This window comes from Equus caballus, chromosome 25 (genome assembly GCF_041296265.1).
Source record: "Equus caballus isolate H_3958 breed thoroughbred chromosome 25, TB-T2T, whole genome shotgun sequence".
Taxonomy (NCBI): Eukaryota; Metazoa; Chordata; class Mammalia; order Perissodactyla; family Equidae; genus Equus; species Equus caballus.
The window spans coordinates 36,158,872-36,184,921 of record NC_091708.1 but is presented as its reverse complement, the minus strand read 5'-3'; the positions used below and the strand labels follow the sequence as shown (position 1 = coordinate 36,184,921).

The following is a 26,050-nucleotide window of genomic DNA, read 5'->3' as shown; positions in this document are numbered from 1 at the left end:
ACTGGATTGTGTAGAGGATTTTATGAATTCTAACGCGTGAGAAAGCTCTTTGAAAACTGTACAGTCCTTTGTGAACTCAAAATAACATGATGTTTGGCTCTGTTCAAGAGACTATTGAAATGAATCCCTCAGTTACCCCAAGGGTAGTGTTAGAGGGCCAGGTAATTATTTATATTCCTCCAATTGTGTTCTGGTATTTGTTACAGATTTTATTATAGATATTTGTCACAGATGGTTGATGTATCAAATATTCCCAACTTAAGAAAGAGTCATATTAAATAAGTTTGTAAAATACTTATTTGGAATTGTAAATCTCCTTAGAAACAACTTCATCTACAGCATTTAACTTCTCAGCTTAGTCCATAAAGCATATTTCACCCTTTTTTTTTTTTTTTTTTTTGTGGAGAGAGCTTGGTGCAGATGAAAGTTTGGACTTTGCAGTCCTACAAAATTGAAATTAAATCTTGGCTCTGTCATTTACTAGCTGCATAACCTTGGGGACATCAGTTTATCTCTAAGATTTGGTTCTTCATCTGTAGTTTAAGAATCATCGTGCCTATCTCATAAGATTGTTGTGAAGATTAAAAAAGAAAATATTAAATGAGTTCAGGGCTCATTGCCAAATAGGTCCTCAGTACTTGTCGCCTTTCTCCTTATCCTCTGAATATGTTGTGGTAAGTTTTCCTATTCTTTTTGAATTATTACAGCAGTTTTGTGCTTTTTGTACAGATAGCTAGATTGTCCAGAAAGACTAAATCGTAGACGTGTTTCAGCCTCCTCACATTGTTAGATGTTATAGAATAAAGTCAGTTTGGAAAATTAGAAAAGTTCTTCCTATGTGTATCTTTAGGAATTCTCTTGGAAAACATGCTTTTAATAAAACAAATTCCCCCCTTTGAGGGAGGGGTTATTAGGAGTTATTCCTGATCTGCAGCACAATGGCTATTTGCAATAACTGACTCTGATCCTTTTGAAATTAGGGTTGTTCAGTGTGTTGCAGTTGTTTGTAGTCACGTGAATTCACTGAAGCAGTTATATGGTCAAATGTGTATTTGGGGAGTGTCAGTCTTTACACATTGGCTGATTAGTTAGGAATACTCCTTATGCTGGTCAGTGATTCCTGCTGATTTAAAAACAGAAGGTGCGTCTGTAGACAGTGCTTAGATTGTATAAAATCGGTTGCATTAGCATCTGACACTGCAGGAGAGCAAATTATATCTTGAATGAATAATTGTAAAGAATGCAGCTGTTTGTGATATCTTTGTTATGAAGGTAGTGTTTTATTTCCATCATCTTAGTTTCAATAAGATTTAATTTCCTACCTCATCACTTCCTACCGCATCACTTCTTTTCTAGTGGGATTTGGTCTTTTATATGTTGAATCACTTTTAGTTTTATCTTTTTAATGAAGAAGACTGTGAGCATTAGGAATTCCTTTAAGGAATTTTAATTTATTTGTTTTCAGCTAAAGTTGGAATCATTGCTTAACTCACAAAAATATCGTTCAATGAATAAGATCTTAACTGATCAGTTTTACAAATATTTTATTAGTATTAATATTATTCCAATTATTGCATTTTTAGTTTTTCTTGTTTAAATATTTTTAAGGTAGCATCACTCGGACACAGGAAACTAGTGTGCATTGTTCTAGTAATAAAAGGAGTGGTTGTTCTCTGATTTGATTGTTTGAATTGTGTGAATTGGAGAGTAATGTTTTTTTAGCATGACACTTTGGGAACTGCTACTTGGTTAGGATACTTTTGTTCCAAGGTCTCTTTGAGTCAGTTCCTATTAAAAGTGAAATGTGACAACCTGTATAACAATGAGAATATTTGAACAATACAATATTTGTATTATTATTGTATGGCTTTGAGGAAAACCTCATACTGTGTCTAATTGAATTTATTATGCTTAATGAATTTTTTAAACCAAAGAGTACCTTTTTTGTTTACTTGACCATTGAGTTTACGTTTTTAAGTATATATAAAGTATATTATAATGTAGAATGCTGAAAATTTGCAGCCTAAAAGGTAATTATACAGCAGTTGCAGTATAGCATTTGCAAATAAATACCGTTAAAAATTATATTCTCAATAAGTTAGGTTCTAATAGATGGCAGGAGAAGGAAGGGGTAAAAAATATTAAATTAACGTTTGCTTTCATTAAGAGTTCCTGTGAATTTTTACAAAAGAATTGATCACAGTGAATTTATTTGGTAAATTATCAATGTCTGTATTACGTACCTCCTTAAGAATGCCTTATAATGTCATATTTAGAAACATATCATTAACTTAAAATGGTGTTCTTTCCCTTTTTCAAGAGAACAAAGAATTCAAATTTAGCTGCTTGATACTAGCTATATTATGTAAATTATTATGGTAAATGTAATATTATGTAAAAATCTCCAAAGTCGTTACAGGAGGATTAATATCAGCGAAATAATTTTTGTTAGTTTATGCAAGAATATCACTATGACTGAAGTTTAGTGATGGTTGTAGCAGTATCAAGTGAGACATTTCTTTGTTCTTAACATTGTAGCTATTGAGATAAACATTTACCGAAGTGACCCTTTTCTAAATCTAATCTTTGGAAAGGGGAGGGAAGCTGTGAGATTGTGAATTTTGAGGGCTAGGTAAAAGTTTGGATTTACGTCCCCATGGAACTCTCTTAAAACTTGGTATTTCAAGAGTGTAACAGAAAGCTGGTAGAAATGTCTGACCATTTTGCTGTTGCTTAGTATTTTCACTTGGTTATTGGTCCGGTATCTGTTTGGATTCATTGCACTTCGGTTGGACAAAGATGAATCAAGTCTTTTCCTTCAGGTCTAAGAAAAACTGATGCAATATATTCTGGTACCTTCTGCCCTACCAAATCTCGCTAGCTATGACTTGTCATATTTAAAGGATGTTAAGAAATATCAAACCCTTTCCCTAAGCATTTTTTTGGATGAGGAGGGCTTTGCCTGCTGTCCTTAGGAGTTAGGAGTTAAATGGCTGTCACCAGGCAGTTCTGCTATTTGAAAGACAATTTTTTTTATTGTGGTAATATTAGTTTATAGCATTATATAAATTTCAGATGTACATCATTATATTTTGATTTCTGTGTAGATTACATCATGTTTACCACCCAGACACTAATTACAATCCATCACCATACGCTGAGAGACAATTAGTTATCCATTTGAAAAACATCTCCTGCTCACAGCATTCATAAAAGTAAATTACAGCTGGATTAAAAACCTATATTAAAAAGCAAAAGTTCATAACTTTTCGAAGAGAATGTGAGAATATTTTTAGAGGTCTCGATAGGAAAGGATTTCTTGAATAAGATATGAAAAAGCACAAAGCATGATGGAGAAGACTTGATTTGAGTACACTAAAACTTTAAAACTTTGGTATGGCAAAAGATACTCTAAACAAAATAAGAAAATTTTCAGATTGAAGAAAAATTTTTGCAAGGCTTGGTATCCAGAATACATAAGGAACTTAAAAGAAGTAGAAAAATAGGCAAAAAAAAAAAAAAAAAAAAAAATTAAATGGGCAAGTCACAAAGGAAGAAATCCAAATGGTTAGTAATCATATGAAAAGATTACATCACAAAAAATCAAGAAAATACAAATCAAAACCATGAGATACTATTTCATATGTGAGAGTGGCAGAATATTTTAACAGTTGAATAATACCAAGTATTGGTAAGAATGTGGGGAAACAAAAACTCCTAAGTGCTTTAGCAATACCTAGTAAAGTGGAAGGTGCTCATACCCTAGGAACCAGCAGTTTCACTTTTAAGTAGATAATGTAGAGAAATTGTCATATGTGCACAAGGAGGCATAGTCAAGAATGTTCATGGCATCAGTTTTTTATAATAGAACAACATTGAAAACTTAAATGTCCATCAATAGGGGAATGGATAAGTTATGACACTCATGATTGGGGAATTTAGTAACATTTAAAATGAATGAATCCAATCTACTTGAAAGAAAATGAACAAATCTCAAAAATGTAATTGTGAGTAAAAAAAAAAACAAGTTGAAAAATATGTGCAATATCCTGGATATGTAAATGTTAAAAACAAAACCGTGATATTTGTCATGGGTGCATTCATATGTATTAAAAGCATAAATGCATGAAGGGGAAGGTTGCACACCAGCTGTGGGGTAATGGTGACTTCTGGGAAGGGGAGGAGTTGGAGAATTGGGGTAGTGGTGGGAGGTGGTGCTTTCTCTATTTTTGTAAATACAAATGTTGCCAAAAGTTAAGATTTCTGTCCAACAACTGGTGACTTAATAGACAAAATGTGGTATATTCATGTAATAGAAAACTATTCAGCTATAAAAAGGAACAAACTACTGATATGTGTGCCATGATGTGGATGAACTTCAAAAACATTTTGCTAAATGAAAGAAGCAAGATGCAAGAGGCCACAGATTGTATGAGCTCATTTAGATGACTGTCCAGAAAAAGCAAATCTCAAGGGGCAGATAGCAGATTAATGGTTGCTTGGAATAGGGGTAGGAATATAGATTAACAGTAAAGGGGCGTGAGGGACTTCATTGGGATGATGAAAATGTTCTAAAGCTGATTTATGGTGATGGTTGAACAACTTGGTAAATTTACTAATAAGCATTGAATTATGCACTTGAAATGGGTGAGTTATGTAATATGTAAAATATGCCAACTCAAGTAGTAAAAAGTTAATATTTGTTAAATCTGTATGGCAGTAAAAGTATTTGAGGTCCAATTAAAAATTATTTTAATAGATACCTTTTCATGTCATTTATAGTTCTAAATCACTTTATTTTTAAAAATTTATCAATGTTTGGCAAAGAGGTAAAACTACGAGACTAAGCATACAGCTTGATGAATGTATATACTTGTATAACCCCTACCAGATTAAGATTGTTCATGGTACATCAACGCGGCTATAGTTAACAATACTGAATTGTATACTTGAAATTTGCCAAGAGGGTAGATCTTAAGTGTTCTCACTACACACACAAGAGGTAGCTATGTGATAGATAGGTTATTTAACTTGATTGTGGTGATTATTTCACAATGCATTTGTATATCAAAAATCAAGTTGGGGGCTGGCCCCGTGGCCGAGTGGTTAAGTTCGCGCGCTCCGCTGCAGGCGGCCCAGTGTTTCGTTGGTTTGAATCCTGGGCACGGACATGGCACTGCTCATCAGACCACGCTGAGGCAGCGTCCCACATGCCACAACTAGAAGAACCCACAACGAAGAATACACAACTATGTACCGGGGGGCTTTGGGGAGAAAAAGGAAAAAATAAAATCTTTAAAAAAAAAAAAAATCAAGTTGTACACTTTAAATATATGCGAGTTTTACATGTCAATTATACTTCAATAAAACTTGGGGAAAAGCATCATTTGTGGCACCCTAGAAGGCTCCCTTGTGCTCCCTCCTAGTCAGTATCCTCCCTTCTTCTCCTCCCTCTAGAGGCAACTGCTATTTTGATTGTCATCACTATATATTAGTCTTACTTGTTTTTGAACTTCATATAAATGGGGTCATATAGTTTCTTTCGCTCAAAAGTATGTCTGTGAGATTCATCCATGTTGTTGCATGTAGTTCATTTTTTCTATTTGCTGTATAGTATTCCACTGTATGATATACCACAATTTATTCATCTTTATGTTGATTGACACTTTTGTTTTACTATTAGCATTAAAGCTACCAAGAATATTCTTGTACTGCCTTTTGGTAAACATATACACTTTTTTCTCTTGGGCATAAATATCATCAAATAGTTTCTAAAGTGGTTGTATCAATTTATTGTCCCTTTAGCAGTATATGAGAGTTCTCATTGCTCCACATCCTCCTAAATCACTCTTAGTGACTCTATAATCTGTTGCATGGATTTATCATAATTTAACCATTGCCCTGTTAATATTTAGTTGGGTTCATATTTTCAGTATTTTGAACACTGTAATGAACTTCTTTGTAGAAGACAGTGATCTCCATGAGTTCCATGGATGCTTTTCCAGAAGTAAAATTGGTGGTTTAAAAGGCATGAACATTTAAAATTGATTTTATTTATGCTGCTGAAAAATTATACTAAATTGCTTTACATCCAATCACACTGCTAATTACCAAGAATATTGAGAGTGCTCGTTTCCCCAGATGCTTCAGTCTCCAGATGTTTCCCGTATTTTTAACCTTTGCTAATCTGATGAGGGGAAAAAGCATAACAGAATTTAGGGTATTGTAAAACTTCAGCACCTCTTTGCAACCCTTTTCTCACATCTTTCAGTCTGGTAAGGTCTGGGGTCTGCTGTCCCATCCCCTTAGGAAATGCCTTCAATTTGGAGGCTGCGAGGGGAAGGAGAGGCCAGGTTGATTGCGTACCAGGTTCTGGTGAAAGCTTCAAGCAAGAAGGATAAAAGAATTCAAGTTTGAATTGAAATGTTGGATAACTCCAGGCTGTGCTGGGTGGGACAGGGGAGCAGATACAATTGTTGGCCAGAGGCTACTACCTTTCTTAACCTCATTTGATTAGATGTGAGGGTTCTTAAGTCACCTACTCACCCCTCTTTCAAAGCTGTCCTAATTTCTGTTGTATGTGGGCAATTTCAGGTGAGTGTTTGTTGCGTCTTACCAGGGAGGGACCATGGATCATGTCTCTTGAAGCCCTCTTACTGCCTAACACACTACTAATAGTGGGTTTATAAAAATAATCTTCAGGGGCCGGCCTAGTGGCGCAGCAGTTAAGTTCACACGTTCTGCTTTGGTGGCCCGGGGTTCACTGGTTGGATCCCCGGTGCGGACATGGCACTGCTTGGCAAGCCATGCTGTGGCAGGCGTCCCCCATATAAAGTAGAGGGAGATGGGCATGGATGTCAGCTCAGGGCCAGGCTTCCTCAGCAAAAAGAGGAAGGTTAGCAGCAGTTAGCTCAGGGATAATCTTCAAAAAAAAAAAAAACTTCAATGAATGACCCACTGTTCACTGGCCACTTTTTTTCACTTTGGAAGGGAAATGTCAAGGTGGTTTGACAACCTCATGTTACTGCTCCTCAAGATTGGACCTTCTTGGAGAGGACCAATGGTAAGCAACCAGGGGCAAGGACAGGCTGGGAGCCCCGCATGAATCAGTAGGAGATCCTGTCTGGCCTAACCAGAATAACAGGACAAATGTAAAAGATCAGGCATCTCACTGGGAAACGAAGGGGAGCAGCAGTACAGAAGGGCTGCCCGGGAAGGGGCAGGGTTTTAAGTGCAGCTCAGAAATCGAGCGTGATGGAGACTCCAGGTCTACATAAGTAGAGGGTCACAGCCAGAGAGGAACTGAATAGTTGGTTACTTCAGAAGCTGTTTATTGTTTTTATATGCCCTCTGCATATGGGTAGCCCTGGGAGAAAAAAGAGTGTTAAGCATCTACTAGGTGCTGGCCACTGTTCAAAGTGCTTCACACCCAGTGTTTTACTTAATCCTGAAAATTCTGTGAGGCAGACATTATGCCCAACTTACAGGTCAGGATGGTGGGGCTCGAAAAAGTGATTTGTCCAGGATCACACAGCTATTAAATAGTTGAATCAAGATTCTAATTTAGGACTGACTTCAATGCTCATTCTCTTTGTCACTTGCCACACTATTATGGAAAATAATATTAAAGATGATAATAATGCCTAAAATATACTCTTAGCTTACCACATGTCAGGCATTAGTTCAGCTTCTTTAAATGTATTATTTCATTTAATACTTCATAGCAGCCCTATGAAATAGATGCTATCTTAATCCTCATCTTTACAGATGAGGAAACCAAGCACAGAAAGTTTAAATAACCATCACAAGCTAATTAGTAGAAGAGTCAGTATTGAAATCCAGTCCTGTCACCACCTGCACCAGCTCCTCAGTAATAGTCTGGAGTGATCTTGCCCAGATGGTTTCCAACCAGCTGTGTTAGCCCTGAGAGTCTTCAGCTTTCTCCTCTCAGGCATGGAGTTCGCCTTTCTGTTCACTGTTTGTATAATCCCGTCGATGCCAGGGAGCTCTAGGAGGAACATAGTTAGACTTGGGTGTGTATGTTGAGCTACTGTGGCAGCAGTATATGGGTTGTCTTCCATAGGGTGAGATACTGGAGGAAGGAATGCTACCTGGACTTTGTGGTCATAGCACAGGGCCCTGGTGGTGCAGTGGGCTATGGGGCAGGTTTGTCCTGACTAGGATGTGTAGGGAGAAGGTTCTGATCTGTGCCTTGGAAAAGCACTTCACAATCTTTGTTTGCTGCGTCCCATGAATTGTTACCCATTCCCCACCCCCAGATTGCAGTTGGAAAGGACCAGCCCTGACAAAGCCCCATTCCTGTTCTCAGAAATGAGTTTTGTTTATTCAAGGATAACTATGTGAGGGACTGCGTGAGCAAGTCTGAGAGAAGCAGTAAGACGGCTGCTTTTGCTGCTACACCTTTGTCTCAGTGCATCCTGAGCATGGGCTCATTCTCTGAGAATCCTAGTTTATTCTGCCTTGGAGAAGAGCTGGAAGAAGTTATTGGAATTTTGATGGTGGCTAGCTTTAGGCATCATGGAGTTTGGATTGTTTTTCTTTCTTCTTTTAAAAATTTGTGTACCGGCCTTCTGCTGCTCTAACTGCTCCCTGTCCCCTGCAACAATTCCCATTTCCTATGTGCCTGCTGTGTGCCGTGCTTCTCAAGCCCCGTTTCCTCACCTGGCTCCACTGAGCTTGCCCTCACTAGCCTGTCAGCCAGCTTGGATGCAGAGTCCAGAGGCTAGGTAAACCTTGATGAATTCCACCCAGCTGAGAGTTGCCTAGTAACAGGAAAGCACATAGGTGATGGTGTTTGTAAGACTATTGAGGAAATGCAAATGGAGGAGGAGGGATCTCATAGAGTTACCCCAAGCCAAGAATTCTTCTGTTGTCTCCTAAAAGGCTTTATTGGTTCTTGAATGGAGGCTGGGACTTTACAGAATGCAGGTTTTATGGTAATGGCAAGAGGGAGGAAACGTCTCCAGATTATGAAGTGATATCCTAGAAGCAAAGTTATAGAGCCAGGCTGAGAGGACAAAAAGAGTCTTTAAAGTTCTTAGTGTTACATCAAGTGTGTAGGTCCAGTTTAGGACAATTATTGAATTAATTCCTTCTTAATGGGAAATATGTATTTCAGCGTTCAGACATTCTAAATCCTTAATTTAAAAGGCATAAGTAGAAAGGTATTTAAGTAGCAACTGTTGCTTAAATTTAGAATTTTACTTCATTGAAAGGACTTTGGAATTGTTTTCTATCTTTTCTAAGAGTCATGTTAACTCCGTTGGGTGGTTGGCCATAGGGAAAACCAGAAAGAAGTGCTTTCCTCAGGGCCATTTTCCTTTAAAGATTTTATTTTATTTTTTTCCTTTTTCTCCCCAAAGCCCCTCTGTATGTAGTTGTGTATTTTTAGTTGTGGGTCCTTTCAGTTGTGGCATGTGGGATGCCCCCTCAGCATGGCCTGATGAGCGGTGCCATGTCCACGCCCAGGATTGAAATCAGTGAAACCCTGGGCCGATGAAGCGGAGCGCACAAACTTAACCACTGGGCCACGGGGCCAGCCCCATGGGCCATTTTCCTTTAAAGGTTGCTAACAGATATGGACGTTTTGCCAAAGCAAGGATTTGTCTAAGGATTTTAGATCATAGAATGATAGGAGTTTAGAGTCAAGAAAACTCATTTAGTCAACACTTTCAGTTTATATTTGAAAGAATTCAGGTTCAGAGACTCATTTAAGATCACATAGTGGCAGAATCTAGGCCTACTGATTCCCAGTCCAACACTTTAATATTCATGCCGAATCTTTTTCACATTATAATGGCTATTATGATTGTGTAAGAGCTTACTAAAAAAGGATTGTGTACTATGAGTCAGATAGTGTTCTAGTAGAGGATACAAAGATAAAATAAAAGTGGCTCTACTGTCAAGAAAGCTAGGGTTTGGTGGGAGAGGTCGGCAAGTAAATGGAAGATTATAGTCCAGTATAAGTGTAGGAAAAGGTATGCACAGGATGGGTATCAGTCAAAGTCCAGCTGAAGATAAGAGAAGCTACTCTATCAGGAAAAGGATTGAGTACAGAAAAGTTGATGTTTACAGAATCATTGGAAAGATTGGAGGAACAGGCTTTAGGCTGAATCTCCAGGAATGACTTTCAGAGTAACACTGCAGAAGTGGCACTCCGAGAAAACTACTACCTCTGCCATGTCGAGAAGGTAGGGGAATCTGGAAGTTGCCACCCCAGATGTCAGCCCCAGGATATTCCTACCTTTGCCATTGGGGCTCAGGAAGTCTCTATCAAGGTTGTTGCCTCCAGAGCCGTCATACTATTCCTGCTAGTTCTGCATGAGAAAAGTAGGTTCCTCATGTTACCCCCTTATTCCCCCTTGCCTGTCCTCTGATTTCAAGTCTCACCAGGTGGATCTGATTGGCAGAACCTAAATCACACCTGGTATCCTAGTTGCAGGGGCCTTTGGGAAATAAAGTTTTTAGCTTTCCAGCCTCTATAATACTGGAGAGCCCATAGAAGGAGATTGTAATAGGTATCATAATGGTGATGATAGTAGTAGTAATAATGGTAATAGTAGCATAATGTAACTGTAACATATATATAATATAATATATGGAACATATATGAGACATATGTTATATATGTATACACACATACATAACATAAAATGTAATAGTAGCTTAATAGTAATACTAACTTAATGCTCACAATAGATTGAGCCAGTCTGTGGAATGTTTAGGATCAACACATAAGAGGGGCACCTAACCTGCTGGTGGTGGGAAGAGGGGTCGGAGAATTTTCACTGAAAAGTAATACCTGAGCTGAGACTCAAGGATAGAATTGAAGATGTCTCACCTTTTCTTCTTAACTTTGCTGAGTGGATCCTTGTTGCTGGTTTTTATCAAGTTTGTAGAATAGTTATTCTCAAAGTGAAGTCTCTAGACCAGCAGCATCAGCGTCACCTGGGAACTTGTTAGAAATGGAAATTCTTGGGTGCTACCCTAGAAGTGCTGAAAAAGAAACTGAATCAAGCCCTTCAGGTATTTTGATGCATGCCAAAGTTTGATAACTTCTGCTGTATAAGCGCAATGATTAAGACCTGTAGTCAGGGCTAGATTCCTGGAAGAGACAGATGGGACGTTGTAAGCTGTATAAGCACAAGGATTAAAACCTATAGGTTTTTGAGTTAAATCTATGAGTTTGAATCTTGACTTTTACATTTACCATCTGCATGATTCTAAGCCACTGATGTCACTTCTCCTGGTTTTGTGGGGATAACAATATTTACCTTGTAGAGTTGTCGAGCTTAAGTGACATGACATGGTATATGCCACTAACAGTGTGTGACACAGAATAGGCATTCCGTAGAGTCTTTTGGAGGAGACTTGACTAAATTAATCTTCCTTGGGAAATTTCTTAAGGGCGCTTCAGAATAGTGTTCAATTTAGAAAGCACTTATGAAGGCAGCCTGCTCTGTGCTCCATACTATGCTTGACTGCTGTAGTACGTTGGTTCTTGGGAAGAGCACAGAAGAGAAGGGAGACTTGGCTCCTGGCCTTGGGAGCTGCTTGTTTTATTTATTGAGATGACCAGTACTTAGACAAGAGAAGTAACAGTCTAGGATAGTAAATGATTAGGTGCATGATAAGGTGTTAATAATTTACGATTCTACCAAAGCAGTAAATATTAAAGAAGCTCGGAGGAGATGAGTCAGTGTGAGCTGAAGTAGTCAGGGGTAGATTCCTGGAAGAGGCAGATGGGGACATTATAAGCTATTGTGGGCCATTTAAGTCTAATTTCCCAGGAGCATATTTCTTTATTTACAAAGGTTTTTTTTGGTTTAATTATGAACTTTGTTTAAAAATGTGGAAAATTCAGGAAATAAAAGAAAAAATCACCTATAATTCCACAACTCAAAGACTCATAGCTAGAAGTTTTGGTGGGTTTCCTTTAGTCTCTTTTGAAAACAAAAACTCATAATTGCTAACACAGTGTGATAAATCTTTGTATTCTGAGTTAATTCTTGATAATTCAATGATGGTCGCATTAGAAACAATCTAATTTTTTTAATCAATGTTATGATAGTTCACAACATTGTGAAATTTCAGTTGTACATTATTATTTGTCAGTTACCTTATAGGTGCGCCCTTTCACCCTTTGTGCTCACCTCCCACCCCTCTTCCCTCTGTAACCACTAAATATTTCTCTTTGTCCTTGTGTTGGTTCATCTTCCACATAGTGAAATCATATGGTGTTTGTTTTTCTCTATCTGGCTTATTTCACTTAGCATAACCTCAAGTTTCATCCATGTTGTTGTGAATGGGACGATTTTGTCATTTTTTATGGCTGAGTAGTATTCCATTGTGTGTGTGTTTGTGTGTGTGAGTGAGTGTGTGTATATATACACACCCCATATCTTCTTTATCTAATCATCAGTCAATGGGCACTTGGATTGATTCCACTTCTTGGCTATTGTAAATAATACTGCAGTGAACATAGGGTGCATAAGTCTCTTTGAATTGCTGATTTCAAGTTCTTTGGATAGACACCCAGTGGTGGGATAGTTGGGTCATATGGTATTTCTATTTTTAGTTTTTTGAGAAATCTCCATACTGCTTCCCGTAGTGGCTGAACAAGTTTGCATTCCCACCAGCAGTATATGAGGGTTCCCTTTTCTCTACAACCTCTCCAACATTTGTTATTTTTTGTCTTGGTTATTATATAATATCCTAGAGTAGTTTTGATTTGCATTTCCCTGATGGTCAGTGATGTTGAGAATCTTTTCATATTTCTTCTTTGGAGAAATGTCTGTTCTTTTCCTCTGCCCTTTTTTTGATCAGGTTGTTTGACTTTTTGTTGTTGAGTTGTGTGAATTCTTTATATATTATGGAGATTAACCCTTTGTCAGATATATGATTTACAAATATTTTTTCCCAGTTGGTGGGTTGTCTTTTGTTTCAATCCTGGTTTCCCTTGCCTTGTAGAAGCTCTTTAGTCTAATGAAGTCCCACTTGTTTATTTTTTCTTTTGTTTCCTTGTCTGAGAAGACATGGTGTCCAAAAAGATCCTTCTAAGACTGATGTCAAAGAGTGTACTGCCTATATTTCCCTCTAGAAGTTTTGTGGTTTCAAGTCTTACCTTCAAGTCTTCGATCCATTTTGAGTTTATTTTTGTGAATGGCATAAGAGAATGCTCTACTTTCATTCTTTTACATGTGGCTGTCTGGTTTTCCCAGCACCATTTATTGAAGAGACTTTCCTTTCTCCATTGTATGTTCTTAGCTCCTTTGTCAAAGATTAGCTGTCCATAGATGTGTGGTTTTATTTCTAGGCTTTCAATTCTGTTCTCTTGATCTGTGAGCCTGTTTTTGTGCTGGTACCATGCTGTTTTGATTACTGTAGCTCTGTAGTATATTTTGAAGTCAGGGAGGACACAATCTAATTGTAAGGGCAGTGTGAATATTGGGTCACTTGAGTTTATTATTACTCCCCTTCAAATTTTTGAAATGATACTTGAAACAAGCAAAAACAATTACTTACATTTCTGATTATACTCCTTGGGATAGATTATGCGAAGTGGAATTACTAGCATATGGAGAGTGTACATCTTTGGTGCTTTGGAAACACATTGCCAAATTATTTGTTGAATCTTTGCTCCCTTTCTCCCTTCGTTCCTTCTTTCATTCATTCGGTATTTATGTGCTAGGCCCTATTCCAGGTTCTGGGGATGTAGTAGTGAACAAGGTAGGCAAAAATCCCTGCCATCATAAAGACACATACTAGTAGTGGAAAACAGATAATAAGAAAGTATGTGGTATGTTGGGTAGTAAAATGTGCTAAGGAGAAAAATAGATTGCAGGAAAATTGAATAAGGAAGGAATGATGGGGATAGGGAACTTATAATTTTCAATTAGGCGATTGGGGAAGACCACACTGGGAAAGTAATTTGTGAATGAAGGCGGATAGCATATGCCTCCTTCCTTGATATTTATCTGACAGAATGAAGGGCAAGGGCAAAGGCCATGAAGTGGAAGCATGGCTTGCATGTTTGAGGAACAGCAAGTAGACCAATGTGGCTGGAACAGAGTTAGGAGAGGAGTTAGGTGAGAGAGTTGCTGGTAAAGGGAAGACATCTTATAGGTGGACCTGCCTTAAGTTTAACAGGATTACTCTGGCTACTGTTTTGAGAACAGACTGTAGGGAATCATAGGTAGAAGGAGGGAAACCTGTTAGACTATTGAAGTAATCCGGGTGGGAGATGATGGTGACTTAGAGCAGAATGGTAGTGCTGGTGATGGAGAGAAATGGTCAGAATTTGAATATATTTTGAAGATTTAGTTGACAGGATTGACAGATTGGATCTGAAATGAGAGAGAAAGATCTGGAGTTCAGTTTTGGACATGTTAAATTCGAGATGTGTGTTAGACATCCAAGTGGAGATGTTGAGTAGACAGATAAATGAGTCTGAAGTTGAGAGAGGTTTGAGCTGGAGAAATTAATTTAAAGTTGACTGTGCATATTGGTATTTGAAGTAATGAGACTGAAGAGACCAGTGAAGGAGGACATTGAGAAAGAAAAGTGAAGAAGTCCAAGGACTGAACTCTGGGGCCATTCAATAGGAAGAGGTTATCAAGGAGTCCAAGGAGAAGCAGTGAGGCAGGAGAGTGGGGTGTTCTGGAAGCCACATGAAGAAAGTGGTTCAAGGGGAAAGAAGTAATCAAGGGTGTCTACTGGTGCTTACAGGTTAAATTAGAGGAGGACTGAAGATTGATAATTGATGTTAGCAGTAAGGAGGTCATTGGTGTGGTCATTGGTACATGAGTAGTTTTGGAGAGGTGATGAGGCGAAAAGCTTGATTGGCATGGGTTCAATAGAGTAGGAGGAGAGGAAGTGGTGACAGTGAGTATAGACACTCTTTTGAAGAAGATAGCTTTAAAGAGAATAAGAGAAATGGAATGTGAAGGGGGTGAGCTTGACTTTTAAAAAATATTTGCAGGGACCAGCCTGGTTGGGGTAGTGAAGTTCGTGTGGTCTGTGTCGGCAGCCTGGGGTTCACAGGTTCAGATCCCGGGTGCAGACCTAGCTCCGTTCATCAAGACACACTGAGGTGGCATCCCACATAAAATAGAGGAAGATTGGCACAGATGTTAGCTCAGCAACAATCTTCCTCAAGCAAAAAGAGGAAGAGTGGCAACAGATGTTAGATCAGGACCAATCTTCCTCACAAAGAAAAAAAATTACAGAAATAACAATATGTTTGCATGCTGATGGGAAAGATCCCATAGAGAGGTAAAATTAATAAAACGGGAGAGTTGGTGGAGCTATGTCTGAGTTGGTGAGAGGGAATGGGATCCTAGTTCACGAGTAGAGGAGGGGCCTTTGCAAGGGGCACGGGCAGTTCTTCATATTAATAGGATGAAGGCAGATCTATGGGTCAGAGAGAATAAATGGGTAGCAGTAGTGGTGGAGGCTTATGGGAGTTCTCTTCTGATTGCTCAGTTTTTTCAATGAAGGGGCAGATAAGGTAATTAGTGCCAATTGTGGATGGAGATGGTTGGAGGTTTGCGGGGAGAGAAGAAAGTATGAAATAATTACTGAGGAGAGCGAGAGAGTGAATGACTTAAGGAAAATGTGGTATAATTACTAAGTCGCGTTAGAGCTCACTTACAGTGAATAATCTGAATTTAAAGCTAGATTATTTAACATAGTTGTATGTTTTCCTACAGGCACAGTCAGGTACAGGGGTACAGGTGATAGTTGGATTTAACAAGGATTGTGGTTTTGCCAAGTAAGGATGGCAAAGTAAGAGAGGCACAAAGGAATTGAGGAAGTATGTAAAGGAACAGTTATGAATTAGAATTTAAGCTGGGTAAGCAGGATAGTTCATCCACTGAGGTGGATGAAGGGCAGTGAAAAGATTGCTAGTGTATGTCCCTATGGGATTGAAGAATGAAGTTGGAATACTATAAGGAATGAACCAGAAGAGAAGGAGGTAGGTTATGATTGAGGACTGAGATGCTTGAAATTATGATTATTGAGGGGATTTCAGTTATTGGTATCTGTAGAGTTTGGGTATGACCATGGGAGTGAGTAGCTGAGATTGGCTAGAGGACAAGACCCTTGGTGGGGAGGAGACCAGGGAATCAAGAATTCAGGGATTTGGAAGGATCATCTATGTGAATGCTAAAACCTGAGTAAAACTGTGGTAGGATTAGTAGTAGGGTGAGTGGCAGTGCACCAGGATCTGCAAGATTCAAGGAATGAGGAGTAACCCTGGGGTTAGTAGGTAACAACAGAGTAGAGTGGGGATGGGAGTATAGTCTGGTGACCTGAGGTTAAAATCTGGGATTTTGGAAAATAAGGAGGGAGGAGGATGGTCTGGAAGTGGCAACAAGGATCAGAGGCCACCTACCCCACGTCCAGGCTAGTGGGAGGAGCGGTGAAGAGGAAACATTCACTACTCGAGAGGGCTCTAGAGGAGCCAGCATTTGGTCACAGTAAGAATGTGAAGGGAACTTAGAGAGAAGAGGTTGAGAAATTTGCTGCTGGCTGACCACAAGTGCCAGAAAGCTCGTAAAGGAATTTCCTGAGTTGGGGAGCAGTGTAGGTGAGTGTGCCAGTTTTGCTGTTCCTTTGCCAGCTTCATTTCAAATTCATTTCATTTTTGATGGAGGATGTGATTCTTTGTCTTAATTTTTCTTTAAGTGCTAGTGTGATTAAATGTTAATTTATATAAAAATATACAATTGGCCACATTTATAAATTGTGATGCCTAAGAGCATGTTTTGGAAGTGTCTGATTTAGATGAGGGATGAGGAGAAAGATGAGCAAAGCATATCCAGTTTTGTGGGGAAGTGAATTAATCATGCTGGCTAGATTTGGGGGTTTATTTTTAAGAAATAGAGATGAAATTGGATGGGTGGTCTTAATGGCCAAGCTACGGATTCTAGACGGTTCTAGTTTTATAACATAAAGGTCTTGAAACATGTTAAAAGTGGTATAGGTCCTCAAAAAAGTTAAACATAGAATTACCATGTGATCCAGCAATTCCACTTCTGGACATATATCCAAAAGAAGTGAAAGCAGGGACTTGAACAAATATTTGTACACCCATGTTCATGGCAATGTTATTCACAATAGCCAGAAGATAGAAGAAACTCATGTCCATAGATAGATAAATGGATAAACAAAATGTGGTGTATACATAACGGTGGAATATCGTTCAGCCTTGAAAAGGAAGGAAATTCTGACACCTGGTACAACGTGAATGAGCCTTGAAGGCATGCTGAGTGAAACGAGCCAGTCACAAAAGGACAAACATTGTATGATTCCACTTATGGGAGGTACCTAGAGTAGTTAAATTCATAGAAATGGAAAGTAGAATGGTGGTTGCCAGGGACTGAGGGGAGGGGACAAGGGGGAGTTATAATGGGTTCAGAGTTTCAGCTGGGGAAGATGAAAAAGTTTTGGAGATGTATGGTAGTGATGGTTGTATAATAATGTGAAGGTACTTAATGCCGCTGAATTGTACACTTAAAAATGGTTAAAATGGCAAATTTTATGTTATGTGTATTTTACCACACACACACACACACACACACACAAATGGTGTAGGATATAGGCACTGCTTCTATAACGATACAAATAAGAACTAGGTAGCAATGGCTTGTTTCCAGAGGAAGAGAAGCAGAATTTTGGTACAAGAAAGCCTTCTAGTTGACAGGCATACTATGCTTCCCTTGCTGGGGTGTTGGCTTTATCTATGCTGTATGGTCTAGTTTGGCCTTAGCATTCAGGTTCTTAGTGTGGTTTAGAGGTACTTGAAAACACATTTTTCTTAAGTAGGAAAACATTTTCTCTATGTTCTTTTTCGTTCTGTTTAGCAAAATGATTATTTTTCATAAATGATATGAGAATAGCCTCTAGCCTTCACAATTATTCTGTTTTTAACATGAATTCATCTTTTAGATATTGCCTTTGATAGTTGAATTGAGTGCTAGTTACTTTGGAGTCATTTTATTTATATGCTGAACTTGGCAAAGGAATTTAAATAGAGAAATTGGAAAGCTCTCATTCATAATCTGCTAAGGCCTATTTCATGACAACATGTTGTAGTTATTTGTCCAGATGTATTCTTATTGTTGAGTCACAATAATGACTAGAAGACAGATCAACAGGAGGACATAAATAAATAAAACCGAAAAAGAAAGCGAGTGTTGGGTTCTTGGGAGTTTGATGTATCCAGGCTGACTCCTGGCTCTGTTGCTTCATTCTGTGAATTTGTTCTTAGTGAGCCTCATTTTCCTTATTTATAAAGTACAGATACATCTACTTACCTGGCAGAGCTGTTGCTATGATTAAATAAGATAATAAAATAAACCACCTATGGCAACGACTGGTATAAATAGGCATTCAGTAGGTGGTAGCTGGTAGTATTATAATTATTACTGCCAAAATGTTTAATGGGACTCTGTTTCTGAAATCCAGAGTGCAAACTTGGAAAGCAAAGAAATTAGCAGAAAGGTCCTTCAATTTATACAAAGATTCACCTCAGGGTTTCTGTAAATCTGGGGGAATCCCTAGTGCATTTGATGTTTACAGATCATTAGCAAACAGATGCCAGGAGGCAAATAAACTGGAGTTTAAGGATTTTTGAACCACTGATGATGAAGAGAAAATCAGTTTCTGATAAAGTTATAATATTTCTGAGTAAGTAATGGCAGGCAATGGGAAAATTTTAATTGGATTTATAAAAGTTTATTTCAGGAACACATGTATTTCCACTTTGAGGCACACCAGACATCTGTAGCCATCGAATTTATAGTGCTTGCTTATTTCCCCACTGGGGTTAATATAACAACAACTAATATTTATTGTGTGCTTACTATGTGCCAGTGAGTCTTTAGGAAGCCTGCAGCTTTCAAAGGCTTGTTTTCAATTGGATGTTATCAAATTGACCTTTTATCCATTTGGAGAGACAGGATGTTTAATGAGTTTATTTTATTCTATTCTATTTATTCTATTATGCCAAAATATTTGGGTATTTATAACAGGCAAGACATTTTATGGGAGACAGAGCTAAGTAGTACATGGCCCCTGGCCTCACAAAATACACTAGCTGTCCCTTAGACTGTTTAGAAGGGGACCCGCGGTAGCATGAGATGAACGCTGGTCTAGTGCTAGACTCTGCACCTGGCTCTACCACTTCTTGCTTTTTCTGTCCTGGTCAGGACTAGGCTCAGTGCCACTCTCCTAATGCCTAGCATAGCACTTACCCAGCCCTGTAGGAACTGCTTGTTTAATTCTCTGTATTCTCCGTCAGAGTTAGACTGTAAACTTGAGAGCAAAGACTGTGGCTTATTCATCAACTGGGCCAGTCACATCAGAGTATTTGTGCCGTGAATAAATACTAATTTTCTAACGGTGGACAGGTAATAACCTGTTGCTTTCTTTAACTATGATAAAATTATGATAGTCCCAATGTCATAGCTTTGTCGTGAAGATAAAATTAGAAGTTTTATATAAAATGCCTGTCACAGTGCCTGGCACATAGTGGGTACTCAATCAGTAGTTGTATTTGAGTAAATGATTAAGTTATCTCTTTTCACCAAATTTGACAGATGTGATATATCTATTTATGGAGACTGTATGCAGTAATGTCACGTTTGTAGTACATAAAGGGCACAGCTGTCATTTAGGTTAAGTCTGAAGTAATTATTCACATTGAAATAAAAATTTGACACTTCTGGTGCTCATTCAGAAAGATGGGGTAAAATGAATCCTAACTCAAAGAGAAATTAAATGGAAGCCTGAGATTATAACCATTAAAAAAAAGAACTTTATCAATATTTATCTATCAATATGATAGATTTTAGGAATTAGTTCCAGACTTTGAATGAATTTAAAAAACCCTAAATACTAAATAATAATGGAGGTTGAAAACTAGGGTATTCAGTAGGGAGAAAAATAAGCATGAGTGAACATATTCTTTTGACTTTTTTTTCCCTCCAGTACACCTTCTCTTTTTCATTTTAAGACTCCCTTTGGAATTTGACTTATGTTTGATTTTGGGGTTTATGCGGCATAAGTTTGGTTAAGGATCAGATTTATATTCCTTCTATAGGTGAAATTAGTTATGAGAAAGATTTTAAATTATCGATGAGTAGGGGAATTTGCTGGTCAAAATCTATCAGCATTCTTTAGAAAGAAAGATGAAACTCCCTAGATTTTACTGCATAATGTCAATGGACTCATATGTAGAACAGCTGATGCGTTTAGGACTTGTTGATTCCCTTAATTGGTAACTGTACTACATTCATAACCCCAAGAACTGAAAACAATAGGTCAGTGTCTGCTGTTTATGCATAAATAGCTACATCGGAGCAGGATATGTCTGAAAGGCAGAGTATGTTAGTTTGAGGAGGAAGCTGGCACATGAATGGTTCTATTGCTTGCCATACTGAGGTGGGTTATGCTCTCCTTCCCTGAATAATGCTATTTGGGTTTTTATTATAGGTGTAGTTGGTGAACTATTTCTGTGTTATCAGGCTGGCTGCTGTGAAGTAGTATTTGAATGTATTTTAAATGCCAGTGTTGAGGGAAAAGGCTAGAATAGAAACATAGTTTAAAATTGGTAATGACTCAGTTTTTATGTCTTATAGTATTCACGTTTTTGAGCAAAAAGTTAATACCTAGAATAGCTTTTTTTTTTTAAAGAAATTCCATTTGTACATGGAAACAAAATCTTCATTTAAAGTACTTTGAAATGATTTTTTCTTTTAGATTAATGAATTATACCCCTTTGTCATTTCCCCAGGATTAAATCTACATTTTGAAATCTGTAATTTTTTTTTGAAATGAGCAATTTTTAGTTTAAAAATATTTTTAAAGGAAAGACTATGTAAACCATTTTGTTTCATTGTCGGAGAAAAGGAAAACATGTTGATAGGTTTTTTTTTTTTTTTTCACTATGTAAAACATTTGAAACATTCCTTTCAAAAATGTTGTTTTTAACAAGTAAATTTTTGCTATCATAAATGGAATAATTTCCTAGAATAATTGTATTTAGTTAAAATGCTAAACCAATGATTCAGGTATTTTATAATATAAAGCAAGTGAAGTTGACTCTTTCTAGCTGTAATCAAAGCTTACTAAGTCGTGTCCCTGAAGCTCTTTCTTAGTTTAGTGCAGTCCAGTTTGCAGTCCTGCTATCAAGAAACTTTAATTCTACGTTATACAAAAAAATTAACTTTTTTTCTTGAAGGTTGAAAGAAAATTTATTTCCCAGTGTGTTTTGGAGAAGACTGAGCTTGTCCTCAAAGTGTACAACTTCTCAGACTATTTTCTGAGAATCTACGTTTTTAGGGTATAAAATTTGAAGATGTGTTTTGGCAAAGTGTAATTACTGGACTGTTACCCGTTTGCAGCATATTCCCATCTTCTCATCTGGAAAATTAAATCTGATTGCAGCTTGGATTAGCATTTATGCTTGTGGAAGATAGTTTGGAGAGGAAGATAAGTATCTTAAACTCCATGAAATTGAACAATGAGATTATATGGTTTATAGCTAATTTTAAAGTCTCAGTTTTAAAGGGCAGATTTTTATATTGTAAGCTTTCAATGTATTCAATACTTTCTCTCTTATTGACTGAAATATCCTAGAGATAATGACTGGATAAATTTAGGAGGCATTAAATGTAATGTTTTCTACCTTGATACCTAGCATGTTAAAAGTGAAAGCAGTGTAGATTCCCGTGTTAATGGCTCCATTGCAGTTTCTCTTAAATTTCCTAAAAGAGCTCCAGTTATAGAAGATTGTAACATTTGGTTAGTATGCAGTTGTTACGCCTTTCATAGAAAATGAAGTCAGTGTATTTTTCAATAATCAATTAAAGTGTCATGCCTTGACCCTTGAACTGGAGTCATTGATGTGACAGAGAAAAACAGGAAAATAATTTGGTAAGGGTGTGTGTGTGTGTGTGTGTGTGTGTGTGTGTACGTGTACACAGACTTGTTACTGATCTACAAATGAGCCCTCATACATAACCACGGTACTTTTATGAATTATTTTGCATTTCTGTTGTAAAAGATCTGTCTACCACGTTTTCTAGGAACTTTAAGCCTAAGGCAGAACTCAAGGTTTTGGAGCCTGTGTAAAATAATTTATAGCACCTTTCCAGTAAGTCTTGCCCAAACCCTTATTCTATTAATTAAACATCCTGTGGCAATCTGGTATATCTTAAAGATTTAAAAGTATGTTACATTAGAAGACTAGAAAACATGGACTATTAAGATTGAAGAAAATTAGCTTTTATTTTTTTAAAAAAAATAAGACATTTGTTCTGAGATGACTTTTTTTTGCTGTGAAGATACAGGCTTTTAAGCGTGGTCATGTTCTGTGCCTGAATGAGATTGTGGGGTTGGGAGTCCTGTACTGTGAAATGTCTGTTTTAAATATGGAAGTGTTTCTTGTGGCCTCCAGTGGAAGTGGTTCACATGTGTCTGTGTGGGAACAGCCTCTTGCATGGCTGTGGTGCTGGGAGAAGGTAGTGGCCCGTCACATTCACATAACATGAGGCCTTGTTCCACAGCCAGTTGTCTCTTTTAGACTTACGTGGTTAAGAGATATATGGACTCAACAGTACCATACGTCTTATTGGCAAGATATTTTGAATATGATTTTTTTGTTGTTGTTGAATAGTATTTCCTGGGAGATGGTGATCTTGATTTTTAATTTTCTAGGAATCTATTACTTAAATCGGGAGAAAGTTGCTGGGAGAGAACAAGGAGGGAAGTGTGTGCTATGTACCACTATATTATGTTCTTAATTTTCTGACATAGGGACAGTTCTTAGAGAAAAATCTTGGTGTTTGCTGATAGCTCTATTCTTACTGCCAGTGGCCTAAGCAAATGATGTAACTTTTTCTATGGTAGAGTACTCTCATCTGAAGATTTTTGTGTTGAAAGTTAGTTGTTGGTGACACCGCATTTGGCAGTGAAGGTATGAATGTGAGAAGGTGTTTTGGAACATTAGCAATTATGGCGTTGGATGGTGGATAAAGAAATAGATATATAAATATTAGACCGATGCACAGTTTTCCAGTGTATGTTATTTTCCATATAAAGATATAGAACATTTCATAAAATGTTCCCAGACCATTTAAAACTCAAAGAAATGCAGCTGATGCAATGAAATACATAGAGTACTTGTAAAAACATACAGACACGCAAGTGGATTGCTGCCAGACAGAAAATTTAAAGGCGGTTTGCTTAACTGCAGGGTGCTAGGTTTTGTACGTGTGCCATGCTGAAACTGTTAGTAAGGCGGGTGTTGTGTTGCTTGAGAAAAGCAGATTGTATTTGGACCTTTTTAACTCAGATGTTTCCAATGTCGATATTTTGGTGACATTATGGCATTATGATCAACTCAATGTGAAAAAAGATGATTTCAACCTACTGTGCAAAACAGACATTTTAAGAAAATTCAAACAAATTATTTTCAGTTTTTGTGTTAATTTTTACAAAATGGCTTGCATAGTTTTATTAACTATCAGACAGGATCTTTGAGCTAATTGAATGGAACTTTATAGGTTGGGCTTTGGTTTTAAAAAACACTGCCTTTTTTTTTAAAATATTGCTTTAGAGAGTGTTAAGGACCCATGAAGTTTGCTTTTGTAAACCTCAGGGCCTTAAAGAAAGGAAATCAAAAGTTTTATACTTGAATCATAGTAAATAATAATCCATGTATTATCTTGGAACATGATTCTGTTAAAATCTGGAAATCTCACTCTACGGTTCGTCTTAGGACAGTTGAAGGAATTTAGTGGATGTTCTTTATTATGTTGCCTACCATTGAGGCAGTGTTTAGGGTAGTATGATTTCAGTGACCCCTATCTTGGTATTCCATGGTCGTCTTTACCTTCATTGTATGAAAATAGGTTGATTTTTCTTTCAGCCATCTTTCCTTCTCTTTTTTCAATTCTACTATGTTGTATATATGAATAAAATACATTTTAAAAATAAGTTAATTATTAATATAGTTGGTTAAAGAGATTTAGAAACTTTCCTTCTCCCACCTATAAAGAAGAAACTTATTTTTTAAATTGAAGAATATACCACAAATTTTGGTTTCTGATGTTCATCCCCTTACAAAATGGTGATAAAAAATAAAGTCTTTGGTTTTATTCCATCTGTATTTCCATTGGTATTTTGTGGTTCCCCAAAACACAAACTACTCAAGACAGAGGACATGGTATTAAAGGTTTATATGTGAGTCATTTCTTTATGAAGTTTTCTGGTTGAAGAGTAAGTATTAACCACATGACAACTGGAAGAAAAAGAAAATGCCTTAGATTATTTTGTGGCTTTCCCAATCTCTGTTTTACTGTGTCCCTCAGTGGCTTAGAGTACATCTCTCTCTCCTTTTTTTTTTTTTTGGTTTTAAATCCTAAAATACCAGTTTTTTTCTGGACTAAGTCATTTATGCATGTTTTAGGAATTACAGCCATGGCCTTCCTTTTTAGTCCTCCCTGACCCCCACCCCGATAGCACACTTCTAGAGGTTTGTGGGGCATGTGGATGTCCCTTTGCATCCTGCTGGCTAATTCTTCCTTGTAGACCTAGTGCTTTTCATGCCACACCATTAGCGCCCTCTGGCCTCTTGTCTCAAGAGGGCAAGTCCTTGTGTGATTTCAGCCCTTCAGGCCAGAGAGAAGCAACAGCATCTTCATCTAGCCCACCAGGGCATCCTTGCCGGGGGGGATTGCTCCAGAATTCTGCTAGTCACAGTCTAAACACATCATTTGTCTTTTCTAGTATTTTAAGATGAGAGTAAAGAAAGAAATTGATCCCTGATTTTTAAGTCAACCGGAAGACACCTCAAGAGCTGAAAAGATCTACAGATAGTTTCAACTGTTTTGCACTACCCACTTTGGGAAGCTCTGCTTTTACTATGACCTTTTGAATATTCCTGCTTTTGTTATTAGTCTTGGGTTTTGAAAAATAACATCTGTTAACTGTAATGACTTGAAAACTGGTATTTCTAACATTTAAATGTAGTATGTGAATAGGCCCTTAGTTTTCTCCCTTTTTGATTCTTCACTGCAGAACAATTACTGGCATTTTTGTGTTGTGATTTGGGTGCTTTTAACTTCTACATGGATTCACTTTTACAGAGAAGTAAACTGGTGTTTTAAAAGATAGATATAAAAAGCGAGTAATATATATTGTGATCATGATGAGAGGGGACCCTCAAATGTTGTGCTTTTAAATAAGCCTTTTAGGGGCCAGCCTGGTGGCGCATCAGTTAAGTTCACATGTTCCGCTTCGACAGCCTGGGGTTCACCAGCTGGGAGCCTGGGTGCCGACATAGCACCGCTTGGCAAGCCATGCTGTGGTAGGCATCCCACATGTAAAGCAGAGGAAGGTGGGCACGGATGTTAGCTCAGGGACAGTCTTCCTCAGTAAAAAGAGGGGGATTGGCAGCAGATGTTAGCTCAGGGCTAATCGTTCTCAAAAAAGTAAAATAAAATAAGCCTTTTGCATTGATATGTGATTTCTCAGATAGATATTATTCTGATCACTTCTCTTAATGCGTCTCTGAGGAACCAAATCTTCCTCTTATTAGAAAAGATTGAATGTTTTCCTAGCCGATAGCAAATGGAGTGCTAATAGCTTTTAATTAGTACACTTCTGTATTGACTTTCAGACGATGGCGTTGGATTACCTTGCAATTATGATTGAAGGATCAAGTGACCCCTTTAGTAATTCCATTTTAAACAGATGGTCATGAAAGGTATTTTCACCTATGGATTTTTATAGTTTCTGAGCAAGTCTAATTATGTTAGATAGAACGTAATATCTCATATGATACTTTGTTTATGCTGATAAGCTAGCCGTGTATTGTTTGGTTCTGTCTTTAAGAAAACTTTATCTAGTTTTGTCTTTATTTTTAAGAGTTCATAAGTATTTTGGGAAGGATATATTTTATTTTTAAAAAGTAAATGTTTTGCATTTGTTCCTTGAAAGGATTCTTCTCCCCTCCACC

The 26,050-nt window shown here is 37.5% G+C and overlaps 1 protein-coding gene across 23 annotated transcripts in view; it reads left to right on the top strand.

Annotated features, from left to right (window-relative positions):
* The window catches only part of DENND1A (DENN domain containing 1A), a 514,434-nt gene that overhangs the window by 110,702 nt on the left and 377,682 nt on the right, over nucleotides 1-26,050 (top strand). For 2 of the 23 annotated variants that reach the window (XM_070251757.1, XM_070251755.1), the window contains exon 1: nucleotides 20,352-20,469. The exons of 19 other annotated variants lie outside the window; for them this stretch is intronic. Coding sequence is in view for 1 of the 4 variants with exons in the window: in XM_070251741.1 (XP_070107842.1) it covers nucleotides 20,440-20,469 (30 nt within the window). In the remaining 3 variants the exon portion in view is untranslated. Of the gene's footprint in view, nucleotides 1-20,351; nucleotides 20,470-26,050 lie in introns of those variants that run through there. 2 more of the 23 variants (XM_070251759.1, XM_070251741.1) reach the window with 2 other exon arrangements.